Source organism: Elephantulus edwardii, unplaced genomic scaffold (assembly GCF_000299155.1).
Source record: "Elephantulus edwardii isolate Elephantulus edwardi_28Jun2011 unplaced genomic scaffold, EleEdw1.0 scaffold00073, whole genome shotgun sequence".
Taxonomy (NCBI): Eukaryota; Metazoa; Chordata; class Mammalia; order Macroscelidea; family Macroscelididae; genus Elephantulus; species Elephantulus edwardii.
Window position 1 is genome coordinate 12,306,103 of NW_006399823.1, and position 10,529 is coordinate 12,316,631.

At 40.5% G+C, this 10,529-nt stretch overlaps 1 protein-coding gene across 2 annotated transcripts in view; it reads right to left on the bottom strand.

The window, feature by feature from the left end:
* CCNY (cyclin Y) overlaps window positions 1-10,529 on the bottom strand; it is a 303,704-nt gene that overhangs the window by 80,595 nt on the left and 212,580 nt on the right. For both annotated transcript variants that reach the window (XM_006888915.1, XM_006888916.1), the window contains one exon: window positions 7,466-7,500. In XM_006888915.1, the coding sequence (XP_006888977.1) occupies window positions 7,466-7,500 (35 nt within the window). The remainder of the gene's footprint in view (window positions 1-7,465; window positions 7,501-10,529) is intronic.

The window sequence follows — 10,529 nt, forward strand, 5'->3', positions numbered from 1 at the left end:
GACTCGACGGCACATAACAACAAACAACAACAAGACGATAAATAAAATTTAAGTTTCTGGTGGCCTAGCGGGTGAAGGACTTGCACTGTCAAAACTGAGGTGTTAAAAAACAAAACTAAACACCCAAACAAAACTGAGGTGGTGTTGTTATGTGCCATCGAGTCTCTGCACAGGAAAGGTGGGCAGTGTCCTACCATGTGATTTAAAACCTCTGAAAGTCCACTGGGAAGGTCAGCTATGAGTTGGTTCTGACTTCATGGCAATGAAGAGGAAGGAGGAAACACGTCGATTTGGAGCATTATACTCTTTAAAAAACTATCTAAAAGGGATCAAATTGCAACAGCAGCTCAAGAGATTAGATAGAAATCGTATGGGGCAGTAAATTTATAATAATGAGGGAGAACAACTCAGAAAAGGAAAGTGAGAATGGCTGTATAATCCAGTGTAATCACCATCACAATATTATGCATGAAGTTAGGAAGTGATGCCAAAGGCAAACCATTTTCGAAATCTGTCTGGCCACTCCTCAAAATATTGAACAGAGTTACTATATGACCCACCAATTCTACTTCCAGGTGCATTCCCCAGGGAAATGAAGACTACATTAAAAACTTCAGATTAATGCTCATAATAACATATTATTTACAATAGTCAAAAGGCTTAAGTAGCCCAAATAAATGTTCAACTGATAAACAGATGAGCAAAATGTGGTATATGTACACAAATGAGTATTACCAATCAACAAAAAGATGAACCACCGATACATGTTACAAAATAGGTGAGCCTTGAAAAAACTGTGTGACATTAAGTCATAAATGAGCATATTTAGGTCTATTCATAAAAAATATCTAGGGAAGAGAAATCTGCAGACAAAGTATTAATGGTCTCTAGGAGCCTGGAGGGCAGAAGAGGACCAGAAAATGACTATTCATACATGTGGGATTTCTTTTTGGTGATGAACTGGTTCTATCATTTAATGCCATGATGGATGTACAGTTCTGAATCTACTAGAAGTCACCGAGTGTATATAAAGGGTAAATTTTATGGTTTGTAAATTATGCTCACTAAAATGGCTTTTCATTAAAGGAAAAAAGAAAAAAAATTCAGAAACAAAAAGCAAGGAAAAACTCTCTATGAAGACCTGGAATTGGAAATGAGAGCCATCAATACAGATGTATGGTAAGTCTATTTCCTAGCTCTTTCAGCTGGACAGCAGTGAGCACACACACTGAATGGAAGGGAGGTGGGTGGGAAAAGCTCATCCGTACAGCAGAATGAAGATGGGCAAATGCAAAGGGAGAAACAGGGTGGGGAAATGAACATCTTGTCACAGAGATAATATAGACTGCTTTGGGCAAGAGTTCTGAATGGACATGAAATCAAGTGGTGAAAGCAGTCAGGAAAAAAAGAGGCTTACACGGTTTCCATATAGAGTCTTCCCACAGGCTGCTTATTAGTCTAAGGGAAAACTCAGACAACGCACAGTAGAATAGGACAATACCTCACAGGGACAGCAAATCTAACCAAGGAAAGTCTTATGGCTACAAGTGGCTACTTGTCCCTCCAGACTGGATGTCCAAGAAGCGCAAGGGAGTATCCCTGCAGTATTCTGCGTGCAAAAGGCTCTGCTGATCCCTTAAGCTAGAAAGTGGCCAGTTAAGGAATTTTAAATTCTTGATTTCGGTCATCTCTATCTAAGAGAAGCTCTGGGCCTAATGGTAAGAAGCTGTGCTGCAATCATTACGGCAGGCAGTTAAATCCATCAGCTGCTCTGTGAAGACTGAGCAATGTCCTCCCCTGCAATTAACTGCCTCTGAAAAACTGCCAGAGGGTCAGCTATGGGTAGACAGAAGCCGACTGTTGCCTCTTCCTCCAATGGAGCAGCTAGTGGGTTCAAACTAGTGGCCTTTCAGTTAGCAGCCCAATACTTAATAATAAAATATATTAATTTATGAATGTATATAAAGGGTAAATAGGATTTTAAAAATTCTTTTTGCAGCTTTTCTGTACATTTGCTATTTTTCAAAATAAAAGACAGATGGATAGACAGGCTGGAAACACACAGCTGCTGAAGGTTATGGGGGTAGAGCCTCTGTTCAAAGTAGAAGAATGTGTCTGTTCTTAATGAGGTTTTCTGATGGAAGTCCTCCCTTCACATAAAAATTACTACTACTCCTCAAACTCCTCATTTTTGCTTTATTCCTGCTCTTTACTTGGGACATCGCTGAGCAAAGGATTAAATGGAAAACTGAGGAGGTTAAGACAGTTAATGAAAGGAGGGTGGGTGAGGAACACACGGTGTGTGTAGTGGGTGAGGCATTACAAAGGGCCTGAGTGTCTCCCAGCCACAGAACAGCCGCACTGTCCTCTCCTCTCAGCAAAGAGCAACAGAGGAAGCAAGAATTTACGGATGCTGTAAAACAACACGCAGCTCCTGCCTCACACCTAGGAGGGTCTGGGCAAAGTCAGAGCCAAGCACCCGAGGTCAAGAACCTCTGACAACTCATTCAGGGATACAATCCAAACACCAAACACAAAAGTTAAGGGCTTCAAACACAGGGACGCCCACAGAGAACACCCAGGGAGCTTTCCAGGATCACTTACTTCATCAGTTCAGTGACTCCAACCCTTGGGCAGCTTAACAAGGGGAACACAGTTTTCAAACTACCTTTAAAAAAGCACCAGGAAAACAATTCTACTGTTGTGCTAGTTTTCATTTGTACAGACCATCACAATTCACAAATACCAGCACATTCAGCTTCCTAACAGGAATGACAGAGTAAAGGGAAAGAATGAGTGGTGAAGGAGAAAATCAGAAGAATTTTTGTCTGTTTTAAAGGGGGTGGGGAAAAAATTTTCCAAGACATCACCAAGGAACTGTTATCCTACACAAACTTCTGATCTTTATCGGCATCTCTGTGTGGACAGTATTACCATTTCTATACTACTGTGAAAAAAAAAATACAGCCAATTTTTTTAGAGAATATACTATCTTAATATTCTTTATGTCAAAGTAAAATAAGCGCTCTGGGAGCCCAAGTGTCTCTTGGTGAAATGAGAAGATTCTATATTCAGTATTATTACTGCAACAATTCCATAAATTTATATTTTTCAAGATTAAAGATTTTTTAAAATATTACTAGGGAAAATAAGAACCTCCAGGATATACACTGAAATGACCCCTGCTTCTTTTTAGATCATTAGATATAAAGTATACTTAAGTATATTCAAATATATTCTATTAATGGCAACATAGTAGCTGCTCAAAAATTTTAAGTGCATATCTCCCAGAGGGGAAAACGAAAAGTCTGGAACTTGAAAATATTTCAGTTACTTGATCAAACCTCCTTTCTTCCTTGACACCTATGGCTTACAGGGGAAGAGTTATCATCAGACTATTTTACAATGAATGGCATTCATGTATCAGAGATCCAAGGCAGAAATTAACTCAGAACTGAACTATTTAAAACTCAAAATTATTGTCATTCAGTAGGAACTGACTCAGAGCTGACCCTCCACTCTGAGGCTGTAAATCACCTAGGAGGGCAGCTTTCTCACAGGGAACCACTGGTGGATTACAATCACCAGAAATGTGGCCTAAGCCAGGATTGTAGCAGAGTTCCCTACTGACTATAGAAACATAAGGGAGTACTCCCAGGGGCCAACAAAACATTCTCTTCCCAGTGAATCCTGCATTTAACAATAAAGAAATATAATAATCTAAAATCTATATCTGAGACCTCAGGAAGACTCTCATCTGAAGATACTGTTTCCCACCCCTCCACTCAACTTTTCTGTCTGATTTATTGTTTTATTATCTTTTAAAAATTCTTTAGAATGATCAATTTACTTTAAAAATGCTGTCACCACACAAATTGTTACAGCTGAGACTATTAGGGACCATCAAGTTGACTTTTGACTCATAGCAACTCTGTGTGACACAGTATAAACAGCCTCACAGGGTGGTCTAGTCTGCAGTGTCTATCGGAGCAGATCACCAGATCTTTTCTCCCATGGAGTGGCTGTGTGGATTCAAACCACCAAACTTAGTAAGGAAATAAGGCATGAATTTTCTCTAAGTTTCGGGAAAGATGTTCAGGATTTCAGCCATTTACGATCACAGATTTTAGTTTTAATGAAAAGATTTATTAAGATGGCTTAGAAAAAAAGCAAAACCCAAACCTTAAAGGAAAAAAATTTGAATAAAGTCTTCAGCAAAAGCATTTTTTAAGTACTTAAGTGTATTTTTTCCAATACATATTAAATTCTCCAGTAATTGTTCATTCTAACTTCACCTAAACATGGATGCTGATTAGAATATTAATCTTTATAATGTGTTCTGATTTAACCTACTGTCAAAACCTTCTAAATCATTTATTCTTAAATGGATTTAAGCTGTAAAACCTATGATAATTCCTTTATAAGCAACCTTCTTTTACATAATCCTTTAAGTCTCTTGGTTTTGCCAAGCCAGTTAAGGGCTCATCTCTTTTCCTAGCCTGGCCAAAGTCTATTTTCCACTTGCTAATATATGCTGTCTGCTCAAAGTCAGAAAGACCTTCTTTTTATCCATCTGCAGAAAGTCATGACCCTGTAATTCTCATCCCAGACAGAGCAAGAAGCCTTCCTTTCTCAAAAGTTTTCATTTTTCTTAGTCTTGTCTGTAGACCATCTTACTGAGTTGGTTCTGAAACTCAGCAGAAAAATTAAAGAAACAATATCCCCCTTAATAAAGCATACGGAAAAAGAAAAGGTTTACAAACAAGGACATGAAATACGGTCCAGAGTTAATAAAGGAAATGGCAAAGCCTTGAAAACAGCATTAAAACGTTAGTACTAACTTCAGGTAAGCAAGCTGTTCAAACCCTGTCCAAGTGGAAACAGAGTTTACCATCTGAGAAGCAGTAGAAAATCTCAAGGTCGACGTCATTATTACGAATTTGGTTCTGAAAGCTATCCTACAGGGCAAAGAAGAAGTGCTGCAGAGAGTTCCCAAGACCATAAGGCTGTCCAGAAACAGGCCGAGCAGCCGTATCTTTCCTGCAGAGAAGGCTACAGTTTAAACCGCCAGCCCTCTGGTTAGTACCAATCACTTAAGCACTGTGCCACCATGGCTCTCTGAGCAGCACTGTAGGGTAAGCGTTAAAGAGGGAAGGCTCTGAACCAGATCACCAGGGCCTGGCTCTTGCAGTTAGTTAAAGCAATTAGAACAGAGCCTGGCATGGATACAGTAAGGTGCTCAAAGAAATGATCTGATTATTATTAATACATGTCCCTCTCTACTGCTCTAACTTATAATGTATGCCCAAAGCTCAAAATGTGAAAGCTCAGTTGCTTTATCAGCCTAACTGAATCTGCAGGTAATTGAACTCAAATTATGGTATTTCTGTAGGTTTGGAATGGCTCTTCATATGCTTTTCCCTCCCAATGAGGGCAAAGCTGATGAACTCATTTGCGGCTAGGTCTGTTCACAGATTACGGTGTCATGCTGTTACTGGGTCATTCATTATGTAAGGCACTTAACAAGAGACTTCTTTTATATAGGAACAACTGCATTTGAGCTGATTCCAACAACTGTGTGATTTTACCCTTTGTGCAGGAGATGAGAGCTTTTACAAAAGTCTGATAGCTGAGCTGAGTTACAAAAGGTACTGGGTCAATCTGCACAGGTAGCCAACCATCCCAATCTGAGTCCTGGTGTACCCTATTACTCAAGAGTGTATCACAAGTGGCAGGCAGAACTGTCTTAATTCGGTCTGTGCATGGTAAGATGTTTGATGTTAATTTGCAGGCCCAGTGCATATTAAAAAGATAGATGTGCAGATTAGAGTTACCATCTATGATCAGAACAGGGGTAATAATAACATGAACAAATCTTTGAAAGAATTCAAAGGAAGGGTGAAGAAATAAAGAGGTGGGCTGGAGTATCAGCTCTTTTCTTTCTTGCAATCTCCTTGGTAGTGTGCTAATGAGTGGTGGTGGTGAAGTGTTCAAGTGTACTCAGCAGAGCAAGAAAAGGAAGTACAAATTCAGATAATTAGTTCCGATCACTTACATTTCTCTGTCCAACCATATTTTTGTCTACCACAAAAACCCAAAACACATGGGGTGATTTTAATATTTTCCTTATGACTTATTTTAATTTTACAAGAGGCTTTACTCTGATGCCTTAATAATTGAGAAGGTCAGGGAAGGGGTCACAAATTGCTTTAAGAATCAGATACAAACTACAGACTACCTGACTCCCAGAAGACTGTACAGATGTGCATCTATACTAGCAATGCCTACAAAGGGATCCCCAACCCCAAGGGCTATGTTTGGACACCTATGCCCAGGCTATTAATTTCTTATTAACTGTCCAGATTATCAAAGCGTAGATAAGTTCATTTTATCGCTTTAAGTTTCTCTAATATGCCACCAAGCCCTTTGAGAATTGCAAATTCTTAGGATGCAACAGTAAATCCATGTGAATTCTATGAAAGACCCTTGTTAGGTCAACTGTATCATTCCTACTTTCACTGAGAGTCTATAACATATGTATTTTGACAATTCACCTCCATCTATAGCCCTTTGGAGATAATTTTCTTTGCTAAAGAATGTGACACATATGCAAGAGGGAGAAGATAGTGGCCATAACTTGCCTGATGGCTCCATGCTTCAGAAGGGTGCACTGTGGGGCTGAAGCCAGCAGGTGGACCTGTCACTCAAGGAAGAAGGATAAAGTATCTCAATGGGTCATGACCCTCGGGCCTAGGGACAGGGAGCTACTGTGCAGAATGACAGGAGAATTGCAGTTCAAGCTGCCATCAAGTCAACTACAACTCCTGACAACCCTGTGCTTCTGAGTAGATGGGCCCCAGGGTTTCCAGGCTGTGAGCTCAGAAGCACCTCACCATATCCTTCCTGGGTAGCTCCAAGCCAGCAGTTCTTCAGTGAGTTGTCAGCTACTTAACTGGTCCAAACAGTCCAAATACCTTGTAAAGTTTATCCTTTCTGTCAGTCTCAGAAGAACATGCAAACTTTACTAGATTTACAATGTGTAAGAGGAAGGAGAATGCAGTAAAAAATAAATAAATAAATAAATAAACATAATTCTGCTTATTTGAATAGTACTGTGCCTCACAGAGAAAAAGAATAAATGGGAGATGGAGGGGAGAAAGGAAATCACTGAAAGAAAAATTAAAGAAAAGGGCTTTCATTTGGTCTAGTAAGGTATGGACTATGGCTGACACACGTCCTCTCGTGAATAAGTCTGGGACTTTAGGGAAATATGTCAGAGCAGTGGAGCCATACTTGTTCAAATACAAAACAGATCATTTGTAAGAACACTGCAGCACTCTCCGCATTCTTCTATGTGTGGACAAAACCCATGGACAATTCCACTCATCACAGACACAGTTATCCAAATTCTTTCCAGGGTACAGTCTGGTCATTGGGGAGAACACAGGGAGACAGCTTCACTTACATGGTTAATGAAGAGACTCTTGCGTTTTTCTCTCACTGTGAAAACAAAAGATGCAACAGAAAATGTTATATGCCTGCAAGTCAACTGCTCTCAGGTTGCTGCCACCTGGGTCTCTGTGTGTGATGGGCCCATCCATCCTTCCACCAACCAAAGGTTCCCACTGCTCTAGGCAAGAACACAAGACCTGCACAGAGGCAGGTCGGAATCTGGGTGACAAAGGGAAATACCAGCCCACTCACACAAAATGAACATCTAATAAAAACAAAGTAATAGTAACAGCAGTTGCAACTGAAGGGTAACACATTTTTTAAAACTGTATAAAATATTGATTAGTAAAGTTCATAAAATTTTTATATACTCATTGGTTTAAGATGATTTATACGTAACAAGACTACTTATTTCTAACCTTGTCAGACCAATAAAAACCCATGCTATATAGATAAAAGCAACAAGTACAGGGGAAATAGGAGAAATCCAACAGTAATATCTGTAACGGCATTAAAACATGACAGATAACATAGGGCATGGTATTTATCAATGGAAACCAACTAAGATCCTTGTTGAGTGCTTGGTGGATAAAACTGGGCTTCTGCCCTTAAAGACTTCCTCAAGCACACTACAACACTTCACCCTCCATGATGCTGATAAAACATGCAATAACAAATACCACCCTGATATAGTAAGATTCCCTTCTCACACAGCCTTCTGCACAAAGCCTGATCTACACTAAGTGCTTGACCTTCATTGTCTGTGGACCTCAAACTAGGCAGCCCCCAAGATGTAGGAGGTGGCAGGGAACACAGAGAGTTCCTTGATAATCAACTGTTACTGCATGCCTTCTGCTTTTCTAAAAAATGGTTTTGTAGGATGGACACGAATCAATCAACACAAATCATTCATGTTGCAAGTTACTATAAAAAAAAATAGTGAGTTTCCTTTAAAGAGATGACGTGACACTCTAGATCAGAGAATCAATAATAGTACTAAAAGTATCCTAAAATGATTTGCAAACACAGCTTGTTATTAGATACAAGTTTTTCTTTTTCCCTGTAGTCCACTCCCCTGATGCATTATGACTGTAGTTTTCAATGGACTCCTGTGGATCTGATGATACAGGGCAGGAAAATCACTATCTTGGTGCCTAAATGCTGTTCTTAGATTTGCAAGCAAACACTTGTCTTTTTCTTAGAAGTCAGAGTCTCTCTGGGGGAGAAAAACAATTAACTCCTTCCTACTTCAGATAGCATTCAAGACACTAAAGCAAAAAGTAGTCTCAGAATCCAGCTAAGTGAGTCAAAGAGAAAGGCATGGATGGAGAGGAAGTTTTTCTACCAAATTTTCGAGTGGCCTGTCTGCAAGTAGAATCTACTCTGCCTCTTCTTCCTCCAGGAACAAGGAAATCACACCCTCGACCATACCAGGCCCCCTGCCTAAGTGTCAGCCTTTGCTCCTCCAAACCAGCAGACAACAGAGACCAGCTGCTACCTACAGTTGAGAAGCTAATTATTTTTGACCTAATTGCACATAAGCATCAATAGATGAACCAAAACAAAGGAGAAATGAAGCATCCAGCAGGAAGCTTCTGGTTTGAACTTTGCAGCATACCAAGTGCAAATACACACTCAAATGCCTGTGCATATGTGTTTGCACACACGAGTCTGTATGCCTATTTGTGTTTGCATTTTCTTTAAAGCATTCAATACTAAGCTCTACTTGAGACTATTCTACACTAAGAGGCATGACATTTCTACGTGCCTTCCTATTGCTGGATGAGATACAGAACAAGAATACTTTGTACACGGCCCTTACATCTGACAGGGTTCCAGCAAACGCCAATTTACACTTAGCTTTTCATAGAGTTCCTACAATAGGTTTGTGACTCACTGCCTAGACCGTAACTGCCCGGATTGGATTGGGGTCGATGTCCAACCCTGTTGTTGTTAGGTCCTGTCAAGTACGACTCATAGCAACCCCATGAACAACAGGTTTGAACTTTGTCTTATCCTCCACATTCCTCATCATCTCCAACACACTGAAGGCCAATGCTGTAGTTCCTGTCAACTCATCTCACTGCAGCTCTTCCTCTTTTATTGACCTTCTACCTGTCCAAGCATGATGGCGCTTTCCATGGAATAGCCTCCTCTAGCAACATGCCCAAAATACGTGAGACAAAGTTCGCTATATTTGCCTCCAAGGAACACTCTTGTTGCACTTTCTCCAAGATACACATGTTTGTTCTTTCAGCAGTCCATAGGATACTTTGTTCTCTTCTCCAACACCACAACTCAAAGGCACTGATTCTACTTCTGTCATCCTTACTCACTGTCCAGCACTCAGATGCACAGCAAGTGACTAAAAAGAGCATGGCCTGAATCAGGCACACCTTGGTCTTCAAACTGACATCACTGCTCCTCAGTCAATTGGGAGAGACTTCTGACAACAGATTTGCCCAATGCAGTACGCCTCTGAGCTCCTTACTGCTGGTACCAAGAGTGTTGATTGTGGATCCAAATAAATGAAATTATTGACAATGTTAATGTTTTTTCCATCTATCATGATGTTACCTATCAGTCCAGTGGTGAGGACTTTCGTCTTGATGTTGAGATGCAATCCACATTGAAAGCTGTAGTCTTTGAACCTCTACATTAAGTGTTCCAAATCTTCCTCACTTTTAGCAAGCAAGGCTGTATATTCAAATCACTTGAAAAGATGGACATGGCATCAGGATTGAAGGAAGATTCATCAACAGCCTGCGCTACGCAGATGACAAAACTTGTCTAAGCCTGTTGTTGTTATGTGCCGTCAAGTCGCTTGCGTCTCAAGCGACCCTATGTACAACAGCCCTAAACTCTGCTCTGTCCTGTGCCAATCTCACCATCTCCGATATACCCATCCCAATTGCCCCAGTCACTGAATCAATCCACCTCATAGAGGGCCTTCCCCTCCTGTGCTGTCCCTCCACCCTCCCAAGCATGATGTCGCTCTCCAAGGACCGGTCCCTCGTTACAACATGTCTAAAGTATGTTAGACGGGGCCTCGGAATCCTTGCCTCCAAGGAGCAGCC